General features: G+C 55.5%; 1 protein-coding gene across 11 annotated transcripts in view; it reads left to right on the forward strand.

Moving 5' to 3' along the window:
- TCF3 (transcription factor 3) overlaps window positions 1-17,600 on the forward strand; it is a 74,998-nt gene that overhangs the window by 44,213 nt on the left and 13,185 nt on the right. For all 11 annotated transcript variants that reach the window (XM_050910522.1, XM_050910526.1, XM_050910528.1 and 8 more), the window contains exons 6-8: window positions 7,785-7,852; window positions 11,126-11,255; window positions 12,889-12,938. In XM_050910522.1, the coding sequence (XP_050766479.1) occupies window positions 7,785-7,852; window positions 11,126-11,255; window positions 12,889-12,938 (248 nt within the window). The remainder of the gene's footprint in view (window positions 1-7,784; window positions 7,853-11,125; window positions 11,256-12,888; window positions 12,939-17,600) is intronic.

The following is a 17,600-nucleotide window of genomic DNA, read 5'->3' on the forward strand; positions in this document are numbered from 1 at the left end:
TAAAACCCTCCAGCGAGTGTGGAAGGAGCGGTGTCGGGGCAGGGCCCCGCAGCTAGCTGTGTTTGCTCGTGGTTTGAAGGGTGGGGTTAGAAGAGGGAATTGTGTTTGAAACAGAAAATCCCCACCACGATAGGAGGTTCCTCCTGCGGAGCTGGTCGGAAAGGGGAAGAGAGGAGCAGGGTCGTGCTGGGAAGCAAGCAGCCACGCATTTGCTCCTCCTGGCTCGGGTCTGGGGCGAGGGGCTCGCTCTCAGCTCTGCTCCCCACTTTCGCTCCTCTTGCTGTCGGGGGGCACAATGTTTAATTGCCCCTCGGGGGTCCTGCGCAGGCGTGGAAGAGCATTTCCAAGCAGCTCCCCCCTGTCCCTCTGCAAGGGCGGTTATTCCTTCTCATTTTCTGCCCCAGGAGGATGTAAGCAAAGCAGAAGAGATGTTTCTTAATAAGACGGGGGAGCCTTGATGCAGTTCAGCAGGGTTTCTTGGGGGTGTGCGTGCGGGGCACCCATCCCAACCCGTCCCACACCTGGGGCCAAGGCAGCCTTGAGAGTTTCCAGCTGAGAAGGAGCTGCCCGGGGAGGAACACGGAGGTTTCCCCTTTGATGTGTGCAGGGAAGACGCGTTTGGCTTCCTCTCAAAGACAGGGCTCCCAGTCTTTGGCAAGCGCCGCGGCACTCCCCGGCAAGGCTGCGAGCCCAACCAGTCCCCAGCACGTGGAGCTGGAGCCTCTGCCGCCCCGGCGGGTGATTTCCACCGGCTGTCTCCGCAGTGGACAGGCAGGACGGTGGCCACGCACTGTGCCCGAGGCTCGAGTGCCCGCTGGGGCTGTGTCTCCCGGCACAAGGTCTTGGCCGCTGGCCTGGGCGGTCGGGTGCAGCACCAGGAGCTCCACTGCCGAAACAGGAGCTGGGGAGGCCGGGAGAGAGCAGCCAGGAGGGGCAGGGCGCTCCTCGCATTTTGAAGTCGCTTTTGTTCCTAAAATTGAATGTGGTTACAGTAGAAAACATCAATTCGTGAAGCAGGTTCCAAAATACATAAATAAGTTTTGCTTTGCCTCTGTGCTCGTGTGCTGAGAAGGATGGACCGGAGGAAGACCACGGGTGGGATTTTCCCTTCCTCTTTACCAAGCTGCTTCTGAAAACTTTTCAAGTAGCAAAATGATAAGTGGAAGGGGAGAGAAAGGAGAGCAGAAAAAAAATAATGCTTTTGCATACATTCAGTGTAAAAGCAGTGGTGAAGCGGGAGGGAAAGGTGAGTTTTGGAGATGTGTCACTTCAGCTGCCAGTCCCTGGTTTCCAGCAAGGTCCCCCCCGGGGGCAGCGGGCCGGGCAGGCTCATGCTAATGGAGCAGTTGAGTGGAACTGGTGAATTTTAAAATGTGAGGAGATGGAAGGAGCAGATTAGGATGGACATGTCCAGTGGTACTGGGGGACAAAAGGTGCATGAGACTATCATCCAAGCCCTTCTCCAAAATCAGGATTTGTATCTCTTTCCCACTCAACCTCTATCTCTTCAAGGAGGATCAGAAACTGCTGGAAGAAACATTTCAGGAGGAACGTGATCTGTGTTGGAAATGATGGGCTCGGCCAGCTAGAGAGGGAGGCTGAGCTGAAAGGGCCTCACAAAGAAAACATGCACGTTGGCTTCCCCCGTTGGCGTGGGCTCTGAGCACTGGTCTCTGCCGGCTGCTGCTCGGTTGGGGTGGTGGTGGCCTCCTCTGGGAACCCGTGTCCTCCGGCTTTTGTGTTTCTTGAGTCAATGCAGTGTCCCAGAGGCAGGCTGCAGCCAGCCATCCTCTAACGATGTGCATTAGGGACAACGAGCACCCTTCCCGCAGCGAAGGGACACTGCTGGCCAGGCAGCGCTTGTTGGAGGAATGGAGCTAAACGGTGACTTTTTGGCTCTGTTTTCCACATGCATCTGGTAAATGGAAAGGAGGCTCCACTCTCACCAGCCTTTGGTGGGCTGGGGAACTCCTGCCAGCCCAAGCTTTGAAGCAGTGGTTGCATCCTTTCGAGGATGGAGACTTCACCTACCCCTGAAAGCTGACGGCGTTTTGGGGCCGTGGTGTGCAGGAGGAGGAGCAGGGGTGCAGCCGGGTGCTCCCCTTCCCGCGTGAGCTGTTTTGCCGCTCACAAACTGATCTGACATGAGCAGGGGTGCGAGGAGAGATATTTGGGAACTGCAGGGTGTAGTGGCCATTTGGATAAAGGAGCAGTGGAACGTGCAAGCATGTTCATCCAGATTGCTTCCCGGCGTGTCCCTGCTCTGGGAGCTGCCTTCGCAGGGCTGGCCAGGGAAGCTCTGGCTGCAGGTGGGTCTGGCTTGCGAGCAGCAGTGATCATGCACAGAAGCAGCGCAGAGCATTGGTTTCAGGTGTATTTAGCTAGGGGTTGGAAAACTGAGAGCAGTGCCAGAGCAGCAAACTCCATGAGAAGGGCAGGGCTGGAGGGATTTGCATGGTCCAGGAGAGAAAGAAAGTGGCTCTGAGTTTGGGGGGAGCAGGGCACTGCCAGCACATCCCCGAAACGTCCGCAAGGCTGCGTCCCTGCCTCTTGTTCCTGCCTGCCTGTCCAGGCAGGTCCCTTGTGCCATCACCCCAGCCCGTGCCCTTGTTCCCCACCCAGAGTCCCCCTCCCAAGCACGGTGTGGAGGGGGCTGCTCGGTCTGGGGAGGAGCTGGGGGAGCACAAAGCTCTGGTGCAAAGTGCTGGACAGATTTAATCCCAGAAGGACAGCCTGTCTGTCGTTTCCTGCAAGCAGGCAGCAGTCCCAGCAGCAGGAGGCACTGGTGCTGGTGGCTGGAGGGCCAGTTGTCTGCCTGCTCATCCGTGGGCAGCCCCAGTCCAACCCACTCTCGGGATGATGGCCCTGCAGATCACAGGGTGCATGCCTAGTCCAAAACCGGTTTGAATTCACATAGCATGCTTTGAAAGGAAAAGTACTGATTTCTGTTCAGCTGGGACACACAGATGTGGTATTTGGGACTTATGGATGTTCTTTAGATGAACGTACAGCATCCGGCACAATGGGAGCTTGACTTTGGGAGGCACCTGGAGCGCAGAGGAGGAGAGGGCCCGCACTGACAGCGGGACCTGCGGGTGCTGCTCCTGGAGCTGGCCTTCCCCTGCCCTCAGGGCTCCTCCAGAGCTGCGGGTGACGCCGCTGTTGCACTTTCTGAAGAGGACAGTGCGAGGGCGATCTTCAGTCGGATGCTTTCCAAAGCCCAAGTTCCCTCTCTGCCACAGCTTCAGCTCCACAAGGTGATGGGGAAAACCAGAGCTGTCGGCAAGACTAACTGGGCAGGGAGCTCTGGCCTGTGTTGCACTGGATGGGATAACCTAAATTTAAAAAAACCAAGTAGTAAGTCAGTCCCTGAATGGAAATACTGTCAGTGCTCTGAATAGAAATCACCCCAGGCTGCCAGGCGGGGGTCGCTGAACCCCGTGAGCAGGGTGCAGGAGCAATGCCTGCGAGCTCCATCGCTCCCTCCTCCAAGTTTTCAAGCTTTGAGCCCTTGGTGCCGCTCCCCAGCAGACGAGTGACGTCCCGGCGAGGTCTGAGCATCCCAGCCTCGGGTGGGGAGAGGTGATGGGGACCATCCCTGGCTGCCCGGGGTGGTGCCAGGACACAGTGCAGTGACGAACCGGCTAGTCCCAGAGGGTGAGGAGGGCTTTTCTGTTTGTTTTAAATCACCAATCTTCAAAATCTGCCACTCTCTTACCATTCATCTTCAGTGGGGGCAGGTGGGGGGGAGGAGGATTGCTTAAACAGCAGGGAAACTGATAAGCCATAACAGATTTCTTTCTAGTAATTATTTCTAGTAATTAGCTTCTTTTCAGAGGAATGTTTCTAATCTTGTGTGTATTGTGAGCTGTTGTGGATTGGGTTCTTCCTGGACAATGGTTTTAATCTGCCCACGGATGAGGTTTGTCACTGCTCCTGGTTTTTTTAACTTTTTTTTTTTCCCCCCCTTCTTTTAATCCCCGGCTGTGTTTTTCCTCCCCTTTTTCCCCAGGCTGTAACTCTAATGGAATTACCGGCACAGGGCTGGGGGGAGGCGCACGGTGGGTGGCTGTGCCGTGGCTGGGGCGGTGGGTGCCGGGGGCTGCACCGGAGCTCTGTTTTGGAGTGTGGGGACGGGGTGATGCGGTGGCACTGGTGTGAACTCCCCATAGGCTGGCAGGAGCGCAGGGCACTGGGCCTCGGCAAAGCACCTGCCTTCCTCGCAGGCAGGCAAAACCTTGTAGGCAGCGTTGAATCGCCTTTTCTTGGCTTATTTGTACATATCTGTGAGTGGGGCTTGTCTTGGGGAGAGAAATGGCAAAACCACAAGTTACTTAAAAGCGTGGTTTGCTCTGGTGGAGGTGAGATGCTGCCATGGTCCCAGGTGCTGATGCCAAACCCTGCCGCTGCCGGAGCTGGCAACAGCCTCGGGAAAGAAGAGTTTTTATTCTGCCACCTTGTCTCCGAGCCCGGGAGCAAATCTGCCTTTGGGAGGAGAGCGCGCAAACGGCGTGCGGGGGTTTCCCTGCAAAAGCTCCGGGTGAAGGCAGGCCTGGGGGAGGCTTCGTCTGAGCCCGGCACAGCCGGATCCTGCAAGAGGGAACATGCTGGGGAGAGGAGAGAGGTTGGGAAATCGCTTATTAAGCAGGGTTGAAGGCAGCGCGGGCAGGCGAGGGGCAGGGGAGGGAGCTCGTGGGGGTGGAAGAGGCAGGAGGGGGATGCCAGGACTCGCAGCGAAGCTATGCCATAAAAAGCTGGAAATACTAAATGCTCCCAGCCAGTTTCTGGATGCACCTTGCTCAAGGTGCCCTCCGCCATGCTTCACCTTTGCATGCTAAAATTTGCAGAGGTAAATCCAACAGGTAGGATTTCCAAGGGAAACCGCTTTCCCATTCAAGGGATTTATTCCCAATATCTTCTGATTTTTATTCCGCCCCCGGTCCCGTAACACCCGTCTGCCAGATTTCAGTAATTTGGTCAGGAGCGAGATGGAGTTTGGGGAGATTCCTGGCATTTGCTGCTGAGACCTGCCTCCATCCCGGTCCTTGCCATGGTCCTGGGGTTTCGCCACCTTTTCTGGTTGGTTCCCCTGGGCTGTGGCTGTGAAGAGATGAGTCCTGGCGCAGCCGGGTTTGCCGCTTGTGCCGGCTGGCATCTCCCTGGCAGCAGAAACAGCACCTTCTGCTGGCAAGTTCAGCTTTGTCTTGCCCAACTTGTGGACTTTTTTTATTTCAATAAGCTAGATACATTCCAATCCAGAAAAGTTTGCCGTTCTTCCTTCTGCCTTGTTTTCCTAGATAATTAAATGTAGAATCTCTACTGCTGAGGTTTTTGCTGCTTTTTACCCTTTTTATGTGATGACGAAGGACGGCGCAGGGGCTGGGGCTGGCCAGGGGGCTGCCCTCCCTTTCCCAGTTCCCATGCGAGATGCCTGCTGATCCAAGCGTGCAGCAGATTGCTGGTACCTTGCACGCTTGCTGTCCCACGTGAACCAAGCGAGGTATGAAAGACCATCAGGTGAAGGTAGCGGGTTTTGGAGCAATACAGTGCAGGGTTGGCACTTGGTTGCAGTCCTTCATCTTCCTCTGCGCGTGCCAAGAGCCCTGTGGTTCAGCCTCCGAGGTTATCTGGTGACGGCAGAGGCATTTGGCTCGGCGCTTCACGACTCAGGCCATGCGTGGAAGCGGCAGTGTATTATCAGACGGGAGGCCTGGCTGTCGCTGACCAGATAAACTAGCGTGGCATTACCCTGGTTTTCCTCTGGTTTAGGAGTAATCGCGATCCGCCCGATGCCACAACCTGTTGAGTTATTTGTGTAACGTTGCCGGCGCTGCGGCAAATAGAGCTGCTAAGCTCTTTTAAAAATTAGGTCATTTAGGAGATCCGTCCTCTGACATTTTGACCTTTGTTTACTTAACGTTTAAGCCTCTGAAATGAAACGGCAGCGGCGCCTGGCGCATCCAGCTGTCACTGGAGGCGAGGGGCGGCGGGACGCTGGCGTGCTGCGCTGTGACCCCCGGCACCGTCGGGAAGGAGGTTCTTGAGTTTGGGGGTTGTGGTGGGGGAACCCACTCTGAAATTTTGGGTTGAGTTCAGGGCCCCCATGCTAAGGTTGCAACACTGAGCAGCCTCCTCTCTCTTTCCGTCTCTCTGCCCTGGGCTTCAGGGGGGCAGGTTTGGGGAAATTTGCTCTCCCCCCTCCCTCTTCATCTGCTCCCCAAAACCTCTTAACCATGTGTGGAACTGCCTGCCAGCCCAAACGTCACCCCAGTGCATTAACCTGCATCTTAGCAGGCTTCGGTGATGGCTTTAGGTTAAGCAGATTGGCAAAATCCTCCCCCTCCCAATTTTGCTTACTAAGCCAGACCGGAGGCAGGATGCGATCGCCCCTTTTCAGGGAAGGACTTTTGCTGGGGGGGGGGGGGGGGGTTGGCAGAGCCCAACGCCTCCCGGCCGCATTGCAGGCAGACTCCCCTGCGCCGGCATGGGGCAGCTGCCGGAGCGGGGCCATCCTGCCCTGGGTTCAAAGCCTTTTTGATCATCATCATCTCCTGTTTCTCTCTTCCTTCCCCCTTTTCCCTGGTGGCACCGTTAATAGGCTGTAATTAACAGCAGGGAAAAATTCCTCATATATTTTCAGTCCAGTTTTTCTTCTTTTTTTTTATGAAAAAGTGCCTGTTCCCCGCTAGAAAAGTGTCTAATTTTGCTTTGGGTTGGGGGGGGAACCCCAAAGCAGACTGTTGTGCTTCTGGCTGCCGTGGGCACAGTGTAGAACTATTCCCTCTCTGCCTGGCCTGGGGTCCTTCCCCGGGGCTGTGATGCTGCCCTGGCACCCATGGGTGCTGCTTGTTGGGGGCCGCCGTGTGCTCCGGGGCGGTGACCGCGAGGGAAGAGACTGCAAGGACATTTCAGAATGGAAACATTTCACCATGTGCGTTGGGTTTCTTTTGTGTCCCGTCCCCCCCCACCCCCCCGAAAACACTATTTTCAGCAGCGTGTGGGCAGGGTGAGGTTGAGCGTGTTTGATAAAAGCCGTCGCTGGGTGCTAAAGTTCACTCGGCAGCGCTGGGGCACGTGGGCTCGGCTCGCACGGGGCCGCTCCTGCGCAACGTCCCGGTCAGCAGGGATGCTCTGGCTGCGAGGAGCCCCGCCGTCCGGGAGGAGCCTGCCCGGTGGGACCTAACGGAGGGTGCTTGGAAAGGAAGGAAATGCTTTTCTATTGAATGCCTGCTCTTTAGATCTCGATGGGGTTTTGGAAAGTTGAATCTCCACCAGGAAAGGGGAAGAAGGTAATCCCTGCGGCATAAGGAGCAGGAGCTCAGCTCTGCACGCTGCTGCTCAGAGTGCGCTGAAATTGTATTTCCTATTGTATGGAAGGCGCCTGCAGAGTCTGGTCACTCACGCCGCGCTTTTGGTTTGCTCTGTCACTGCCTCTGCCAAATTTGGCTGGCTTTTTTTAATATGTCTGGAGGGGTTTTTTTGCTCTAGTCTGACACTGCCAGTTTCCATGGCCGCAAGCACTTCCCTGCGTCGCTGCAGTTTTGGGGTTTTGCTGTTTATGGACCAGCCAAGCCCTGCTGTCCGTGAACTTAAAAGAGCTCCTGTTCTAGCAACACGCTATTATGGGAGGCAGTCACCTCTGCAGACGGGCGAAGGAAGCTGCGTTACGAGAGCGGGCTTCGCACCTCGGCAGGACGCCCGGGGAGGGCGGGTGTCCAGGGGTGCATGCGAAACCTCCCCTTCCTCCTTACACAAAACCTTGTCTTTTCTTTTCTCCACCTTAGGGAAGAGCAGTGAAAGAGCATCGTACTCCACGTTTGGAAGAGACACAGGGATGCCAGGACTAAACCAGGTAACGATAAAATGCATTGAGATTTTTTTTGCTTCATTTACTGGCTAAGCTGCTAGGAGTGAGAGCCTGGGAATGAAAAGGAACCTGGCGGTTTGCATCTCGCCTCTGCACGAGGTCCTGGAAAGCCTCTGCTCTGCTCAGAAACGGCTGTTGAGTGTTGGGGGTTTATATGGGTGTGTGTTGCTGGCTCAGAAGAGTTGTCAGAGTTTAGAAAATGGGGTTGTAGCAGCTTCTCAGTTCTTTTCAAAACCTCTTCAGACTCACTTATTTTATTATTGTTAATCCTGTTTCTAGCTGATTTGTATTTAATCAGATATGATCTAGCCAACGCTGCCCTCAGAGGGAGTTTCAGCGAGTCAGATCCAAGCAACACCTTTCCTTGTGACAGGGCGGCTGCGGGCAGAGGAGCGCTCCGGGAGGCACCTTCTCCCTCCGGCTGCCTGCCTTGGGGCTCTCGCTTTGCCTCCAAGCACCATGCCTGGTGCTGCACGCTCTCCCTCCCGGACCAGCGTCCCCCTGTACCCCGGCCAGCATCCCCGTGTCCCTCCACTCGCCAGTTAAGGGGATGGAGAATCCACGACATGGTTTCTGTGCTGCTGTAGCATCGTTTTGGTGGATGTCGGGCGGTGTTTTGGTTTTATGGTGGTTCTGTTGATGCAGGACCTGCAGCAGATGCTTATCTCCGTAATCGGGGAGGGACACGGCATGGGAGAGCTGCCTCTTGCAGCAGCAGCCCTGCCCTGTTGGGTCACCCCATGTGAACCCCGGTGGGAGGACCAGAGCTGTGCCATGGGGAAAAACTTGCTTCCTGTGGGGAATACCACAGGCATAAATCAGAGCCCGGGAACGCGGTTGACCGGTCCTGAGATAATCTAGCCTGCTGCCACCAGCATCCAGAAATAGTTTTTCAGGAAGGAGCGAGCACCTCTGCTTTGATGTGTTGCTGCAACTGCCCCATCAGTGCCTGAGCGTGGCCCCGGGAAAACAGTCCCACCATTTTATTCAAGGGAGCAGCTTTTGGCCAGACAGCTTTTTATTTTATACATGTACACACACACATATTACATGTTTTAATTTTACACAAATTTGTCATAATTTCCTCTTCTCTGAACTGAGGATGTTTCCTTTGCTGAAACAGCTGTGCTGGCTGTCTGTGCCAGAGTGGATTTAATTTACCACTGAAGCTGCTAAAATAAAAATGGGACAGATGCCAAGCCTTGCTTTTTAATGTTATGGTTTTGCTGGGGTTTCATGGAGGAGGGGGAGATATAAGGTAACAGAAACGGGGTAGGCAAATGGTGCCGCGGGCCGGGAGAGGCCCTGGCGCGGGCGCGCGGGTCCGGATCGGGTGGCAGAACAGGAGACGAAGCCCGTTTGATGTGGAGGGGAGACAAAACCCCTCTTGTGCGGGGCGGTGGGAGGCGAGCGGGGCCGTCTGCATGCTCGCTGTGGCCCCCAGAACAGTTGTTGCTTCTGGCTCCAGGTTTTTTGGGGGGGGGGGGGGGGGGGGGGGGGGGGGGGGGCTGATCTGTTTTTTTTCTTTTTGAAAAGCGCTGAAAAATTGTCCTGTGGCAGATGCCCTGGATGGGGAGCACGTTCCTCCCCAAAACGTCCTCCTCCAGGGCAGAGCTGCGGCTCCCCCCTCGTTTGACCCTTAACCACCTCCAGAGGCGTCCCCAGGGAGAGGAAAGGGGAAGAAAATCCCTTTCTCTGGGAAATTGCCTTAAAATCTCAGTGCCTGTCCGGAGGTACCTGCTGGAGGAGCCGGGCAGCAGCGACCCAGCCCTCCGGGATCTCCTCCAGGGTGCTGTGCCGCTTGCTTTTCTTGGCCGCGCTGCTCCGTGGTGCGTAGCGGTTTCAGTGCAAAGGTAATATGACCGGTGGAACAGATTGCAGGAATTTCACCAGCTGTGAATACACGATCTCCTCTTTCCCTCCCCGACCCCTTTCTGGAAGAGACGGAGTTTTAAAGCAGTGGGTTTTTCTTTCCAGTTTCTCAAAAGCCTGAAATCCTCCTTTATTTCAACGTGTTGCCCTCGGAAGATGGGTCAAAGCTAAGCTTTTCTTACTTAAAGGCCCTTTGCCAGCCCTCTTAAATTCCACGTAAATACGTTTAACTTTCTCGCGAGGTGAAAGGAGCAAATCCGGTGGGTGTGCTCCTGGAGCAAAGACACGCTTGCTCCATCCCGGGAGCCAGCGAGCACCCTGGGCTCCGGCTCCTGCTGGCTCCGTGCTGCTTCCCAGAGTGCCCAAGGTCAGCTGGGATAAACACGAGGGAGGAGTTTCCTCTTTTTAGAAAGAGGGATTTGGCTTTTCCCTGATAAAAAGCAAGAGAAAAACCACCCCCAGCAGAGGCGTTGCAGCTCTGTTGCGTCGTCCACGATGGGTCCGGCTGCGCCGCGCTGGGGATGGGAGAGAAACTGTCAGTGCTGGCACCCTGGGCTGGGTGTTATGGCCAGAGGGGACTGGGGGAGGCAGAGTCAGATGGGCCGCCGGCTGTGGAACCTCTCCTGTCTCTTACGGTCGGTTTAGGCACAGTCGAGAGATGTGACAGCCTGGGGGCTCCTGGGTTTGTTGGTGGGTGAGCACTGTATCTGTCTTCTACCCTGGCTGGGTCCCGGACGGTATCGCGAGGGACAGCATGGGGCTGTTCAGTCGGATGTGGCTTTTGAAGACGGATGGACGGACACGCTGTGCCCATCAGGTGTGTCCCCGGCAGGCACCAAAGCACTGATCACCTCAGAAACTCTAATCCCTTGCCGTAAAACCTCGGAGGCGGTGAGGGAAGAGTTTTGTTCAGAGTAAGTGCGTGAGGCAGACGGGGAGTGCTGCGGAACAAGCCCCTCAGCCTGACGGTCGCCTCCTCTTTGCCTTCAGCGGGCTGGGCCGATCAAACGGTCAGCGGGGTCTCATCCTGCCCTCGTGTGCAGCGAGGTGAGCGTGGGACCGCAATGCTCCCTGCGATGGCACCTGCTAGTCTGCACCCTTGGTTTGTAGAGAGGTTCCTTGCTGGGGTCCTGTGAGAAAACACAGCTTGAAAGACCCTTTTCTAATGGCACATATATTCCCCCACCGCTACCACCATATTTACATATTTGTTTTTCCTTCTGGCCCTTTGGCTTGTCTTTTTTCTTTTTTTTTTTATTTTTTTTATTTTTTTCCTCGGCTGAATTTGTGTGAAGGCAGCTCAAGGCGGCTCTGTTCTCTTCCAGCGAGCGCGGTGGTTTTCCAGCGTAATTACATGGAAGGGCTTTTCTGTCTCCTTGTTTGCAGACTGGTTTCCTGCCCAGCGAAATGGGAATCGCGAGTCCGAGCACGCTTTCCCCCACCGGGGTGAAAGGGGGGTCTCAGTATTTTTCTTACCCCAACAATCCTCGCAGGAGAGGTGCTGAGAGCAACATAGGTAAGTCGCTTCGTGTCACCCTCGGGTGCCACCGCTCTGGTTTGTCCTGCAGCTTGGTCAAGCAACCGCAGGGGCTGTTGACTGGGTGTGCACATAGGTGTGAATTTGGCATTTGTTTTTTTAGGGGTGGGGGGAATATATATATATATAATTTAAAAAAAAAAAAAGGGAGGTTGGGCTCAGAGTCATGTAGAATTTCCTTCTTTCTGGAAAAAGTCAGATGAGGTGAAAGCAGCAAATGGCTTGAGGTTCTTCTAAAAATGCCTCCAGCCACACTGCACATCAGTAGTCATTCCTGGAAAACCTTGGGCCGCCTTCGAGGCTGTTTTTATGGCTGGTGGCCCTCCTTGGAGCCCCTGTCCTGCTGCAAGCAAACGAGACTGCCAGGAACAAATTGTTAAGAAGCAGCGTGAGGTCCGGACGCTCTGCCGGGGCATGGGAGCTGTGCCCTGGGATGCAGGCGGTGTTTGCTCCAGGACCTTTCCCTGCCTACCTGCCTGCTTTGGTGTTCCAGAGCAGGAGTTGCCCACGTCTGGGTCTACCTGGGAATAAGCCATTTTGCTTTTAATGAAGGCTAAGGTCGGGTGTGAATGTAACTTTCGAGTGAAGACAAGCCCCAGTTCTCCAGAACTTGTGTTTCTTGTCATAGTTCCCCCCCTCACCCTCCAAAGTCACTTTCTTGCTGCTATTTTGGGCTTTCCCCAACAAACGAAACCAGAAGCGATCCAGTGTTACATGTATTTTTTCAAGTGCTTTTCAGAAAAAGGCATCCACTTTGATACTGCCACTTTAAAATGTTGCTGGTTTATGTTGTCAGCCTGGAAAATGATTCTTTTGCATCAGGCCATTCTGTGTGATGAATTTCTCCTCCTGAGCTACAACCCGGCAGAGTCCCTGGCTTGGCAGACTTGCTGTGTTAGCATCCTGCACCCTGCCAGCTGGGGCTTTCCTTAATTATGAACTAAAAAACAAAAACAAAAACCCTCAAATTTTTAACCACTGCTTCCCCTTGAGCCACTCCTCTGGATGTTTCCCTCCTGCCTCCCTGAATTGTCTCCCTTCCCCCAGGACACTGTGTCCTCCCCCCTCGGAGCTGGACCTGGAGAGATGGACTGGGGAGGGACCGGCCCGGGGCAAGCGCCGTCCCTGCCTTCCTGCAGCAGTGGAGCTTTCCCAAGTATATTGCTGTATAAGGAGCAAATGAAAATACAACCCCATCCCTGCGTTTGTTCTCCTTCTGCATCCTCTGTCCACAAACCCACTTCCAAGTTAAATTGTTTCCAAAAAAAAACCCCAACAAGGGGTTATTTATGGGCTTAGTCTCTTCCAAAGAGCAAGCACAGCCCTTCTCTGCGCGGTGAGCACCTCTTATCACGGTGTTTTGGGAGAGACTGCCCTGTGAACTCTGTTTGTGGGTGAAACCTGCCCTCAAAGGGTGCAGACGAGTGAGGAGGAGAGGTTCATCCTCAGATATTTTCACTATTGATGCTTCCTTGGCTACAGGGCATTTGGGATCCGAGCCCAATTTGTACCTGCATCTTTCATCCTTGGAGACTTTTAGCTGTAGCTTGTTGTTTTCCCTCCCGCGAACCCCCTTCAAAAATTAGATCCTCTCTTCTTTTCTTTAAACCAGATGGACAGCCCAAAAAGGTACGGAAGGTGCCTCCTGGACTCCCCTCCTCGGTAAGTGGCAGGAGTGTTTTCCCCGCAGGTATCCCCTCCCCGTTCCTTCATCCCCTGGGCATCCCTGCTCCCTTTGCCACGAGAGCTGCTGCCCCTACGGGTCCAGCCATTCCAAACATCGAGGGCTTGGATTTTAGCAGGACGAGGAAGGGTTTTCCCAGCTACAGCTTCCTATGTAGGAGAAATGGGGAAGCGCTGTGAGACTGCAGCGCCGGGGCACTAATAGGAGAGAAGGAGCTGCAGTGCTCCCCGTGCGGAGCAGCCGGTGGCGGCACCTCCCGGCCGGAGCCCGGACTCACCGTCTCCTGCCCTCACTGGCTCTCCTCTGTTTGACGTTATGTCGCGAGTGCCCGAGTGAAATGTAATATTCGATGTGATCGGATTTCACTCCAGAAGGGAAACCAAACCAGTTGTAATGCGGGCAGGCAGCTGGGGCTGCTCCAGGTGTGTGCGCTGCCTGGGCTGTTTTATAAGAAAGCCGAGCAGCCTGCAGGAATATGTTAGCCATGCTCCTGCGGCTGTTACAGGGGAATAAACTGAACAATGTCTTTGTGGCTAGAAGTAATGGGATCTCCAGGAAAGCTAATTGGAGCAGGCTGGAGGGTTCCTGCAGGAATATGGGAGCTGTCTGGCTGTGCGGCGGCCGAGGCTGCATTCCTCGCTGGAGCGTTTGCGTGCTTGCAGGGGGACGGGCGGGCTCTGTCCCACAGGCGAGCTGGAGCCCAGGCTGGGGCTGCGCTGGAGACGTGCCCTTGCCCAAGCGTGTCGTGCCGCTCGCTGCCAAAGCTGATGCTGATGCAGACGGGAAGCGGGCGCCTGCTCCCCCCGTTCCCTGGGGAACACCGATGGGTGTCCACCCGCGGGGGAAATGTGCTGTGGCGTTCCCTCGCCGCTAGTGCAAAGCTTGGTCTGTAACCTCCACCGTGGGCTCTGCCTTCGGAAATGGAGCCTGAGATGCTGATGTTGGGGGGATGGAGGGAAAGAAAAGCACCGAGGCCTTGCCGGATTGGGCTCGCAGACTGGAGGGTGTTGAAGGGTCCCTGCAGACCCACATCATGTAGAAACCAGCTCCAGTCAGTCGTGCTGAGCTGCTCCAAGAGTTGACGTGGGGAAAACACCGCTCCCAACAAATGGCCCTTTATTGGCCTCGGATTTCAAAGGTGATGGGGCTCGCTGCCCGTCGTGCAGGCAGTGCCCTAAAGGGCCCTGATTCCCACAGGAAGAGCCGCTCGGTGTTTGCCAAAACTCAGTCCCTTCCCTGTGTCTGAGCCGACACCTGCACACCGGCTTTTCCAGCCCAGAAAGCACTGGCTGTTGCCTCGGCTGCCCCTTGACCGCAAAGCTCCAGTTTTTGGTGTGTGTGCCAGTGCTGCCTCTTTCTGCCGCCCTCTCGTTGCTGTGACCTCCGGCTTCTTGGTTTGTTTTTGAACTTCCACACCTGTGGAGAGAAATCGGCACCAAGGCAGCGAAAGGAGCGTGGAGCAAAAGGAGTTGCCGGCCTCAAAGGCAGCGGATCAAAGGCTCTTTCTTGTCTGACTCGCCTGCGCAGGAGCCCGCCCCATGTTATCGCTGGACCCCGTGCAAAATAAATAGGTTAATCAGCATCTTATTAAAATGAAGTGCCTTAATCTGTAATTCCCTCGCTGCTTTGAAAACTTGGAGAGGTCAGCGGCTGGAATAGTTGAGGGTGGCTGAAAGGGGAGTGATTCTGCCAAAGGCACCAAGAGGCGCTGGCGGCGTGAGATGGTTAAAGTGGGGTTGTGAAAGGCGATGCCGGGCAGGGACGGCATCTGGCTCTGACTCTGACTGCGAAGGGCGCAGAGGTACCTGTGCGTGTAACCCACGGCCCTTTGGGGTTAGTTCTTGCGAAATAGGTGCTGGGCTGGGGCAGTGGCGCACGCTGGGGCTGCCCCCGGGGCACGGAGCCCCTTTGAGCCTCCCTGTGACGTGGAGCTGGAAAACAGGGTTAGTGCCGGCGGCCGTGCTGCCCCGCGGGCTGACGTGTCCAGGCACAGGATCCGGGGCTGGATGAGGCCCCCGAGCCCCCACCGCACATCGGCTGGTTTCGCCGGAGGAAACCGGGGAGGGATTTTGTGCAAGTCGGTTCCTGCAGGATTTTGTTGCCGCAGCGAGTGTGGTGGCTGGGAGCCATTTCAGCCTGTGAATTCGCAGTCTGGTCACTGCTCTGTTTAGCTTTAGTCTGCCTGAAGTCCCACCCCAGTTCATGCATTTAAGCAAGAAAAACAGGGAGGGGGAAAAAAAAAAAAAACCCAACACCACAAAGCCCTGCGAATCCCAGCGCTGGGGCTTTTCAAGCCGCTCTCTCGCCGCGCTGGCAATTTTAACCGGAGGAAATGACCTCACCTGGAGGTCCCCGAGGCCGCCGGCGGCGTGAGGGCTGGGGCCGCGGGGTGGGGAGCAGGGACCTGGCGCTGATTTACCGTTTCCTGCGGCGCTTGGCCGGTGGCCGCCGGCTCGGCCGGCTTCCCCCGCGCGCGCGGCGGGGCTGGGATGCTCCTCGCTGGGCCGGTGTGGGGAAGAGCAGAGTTGGCTTTTCACAGCCTCCCCTGTGCTGAGCAGGGAAATGAAAGATTTGGAGGGGCCAGGGCCACTCCTGGGGTGAAACCCGGCCCCCCGGGATCCAACAGGAGATGGAGGGTCGGGGGATGGCAGAGCAGGGCGGATGAACGCCTGCAAGGTGAACTCCCCCCCTGCTTTGCAACCTTGGTCCGCTCATGCCTGCTGTTTTATTCTTCTTATTTTCGCTCTGGATTTCATAAATGGATGTCGCAGCTCGCGGCGGCGGCCCCCCCCGCGCCTGCTCCGCTGCCGCACAGCTGCCTCGCGCGCTGGCCAGGTGCCAGCCCCTGGCAGATGGCGTGGGGCTATTAGACGTGCTTCATTCGATTCCCTGTCCCAGCTCCCGCTATTTAATCAAATTATAGGAAAAGTCAATTTACTGGATTCTTGTTCTTTGCAGCCTCCTCCATTCCCCCGCTCGCCCCGGCCGCACGCGCTGCCCACGCGCGGCTCCGGGCGCCCGCTTCACCCCGACGCTGTCCTGCGATGCCGCACAAAGGCGAAGTGCTGTGAATTTTCTTTTTTGAGCGAGGGACGAAGGGCAGCTGCCAGCGTCTGTCAGGTTTTTCCCTTCCCCCTCTCTTTATTTTCTTCTTATTTCTTTTTTTTTTTTTTTTATTTTACAAGTTCCCCAGTCTCAATCTGTAGCATCGATGCCCACAAGTTGCTTTCGGCTCCCCGTTGCCCCACAGGGTCCGGCCGCCCGCTGCCCAAGAGCCGATCGATCGGCAGCGAGGGGCCAGGGCTGCCCCCAGGGCTCTCAACTCCCCCGGCTTCAAGGGAAGCTGCTCCGAGAAGCAGGAAGCTCGGCTGCCGGGGAAAATGAAGCAATATATTTAAGTGCAATCGCTGGTGCTTCTCAGACTTGTTTTTTTTTTTTTTTTAAACGAAGAGACCCCTATTTTCTATTACTCCCCCACAAAAAAAGAAGAAATTCTTGGTGTTCTGAGCAGTTACAGAAATAAAAGAACAGTTTTGCCCCGTCGTGCTGGGTGAGGACGAGGGGTTGGAGGGAGCTGGCTGGGTGTGGGGAAAGAGAAACTCAGGGCAGGTTTCCTTTCCAAAGAGAGCTGTGTCTTCCAGGCAGAGCTGGCTGAGCGTGCCCGGCCAGCCCCTGCACTTGCCTCTGCTTTCGTGTGTATTTAAAAAAAAAATTATTAGCGGTTTCAGAATGAATCAATGGGGATGAAAATAAGCTGTAAAAAAAAAAGTTCTCACGTAACTTTGAGTGACATTTCAGTTTCTTTGCGTGTTGAAATTCTACTTAAAAAAAAAAAAAAGTATGTTTTTGCACTGGCACAAGGTGATTTTCGGTAAGGGCTTTCTAGGATGGGTTTAGTTAATTTAGAAGGAAAAAAAAAAAGCCTTTTATTTTGCTTAATATGCTGTTAAATAACATAGCTCAACAGTGCTGCAGAAATCTGGCCAAAAGCTGTCTGAGAGCCATCCCTTCCCGTGTGACATCCCTTTTGAGGGACTGCTCAGCCCTCAGCTTCCTTTGTGCCTCAGTTTCCCCTCAAGCGGGATGGGCTGATTTCCATAAAGGGTTTGAGCAGAGGCCGTGCTCAGGAGCAGCCGCTGCCATCGCAGTGCTGCAGCCCGGCGTACGGCAGGGTCGGCGCAGGCCTGAGCAGGTCCCGAAGCCTCGCCGGTCCCCGTTGCCATCGCCCAGCCCGCGCCCTTGGGTGCGGGGTTAGCACGCAGAAATGACGGCTTTTGTGGTTACCCATAAAAAGTTATAACCGCAGAAAAAGGAACTAGAGCAGAGAGTTGAAACTTCTGCTGGCGCCGGCGTCTTCTGTAGGAGGGGGCTGCGGGGATCCGCGCTGTTACGGGAAGGCAGATGGGACGTGTCTGCGCAACAGCCCCGTCCCCTGCACCGCTCCCCGGCAGAGCTGCGCCATTCGGTACCGCCGCCGTGACTTCGGCTGAGCCGCTTCAGTTCCCTCCCCGGCTTTGCTGTGGGACCGACTCTGTCATCTGCTGCGAAGAATAAAAGTGAAGCTGCACGGGGTGGGGTGACCCGTGGGGAGGATGTGGGACCATGGAGTGGCCAAGCCCTTCTCTTTAACTGCTTTCCTG

Source organism: Gymnogyps californianus, chromosome 24, assembly GCF_018139145.2.
Source record: "Gymnogyps californianus isolate 813 chromosome 24, ASM1813914v2, whole genome shotgun sequence".
Classification (NCBI taxonomy): Eukaryota; Metazoa; Chordata; class Aves; order Accipitriformes; family Cathartidae; genus Gymnogyps; species Gymnogyps californianus.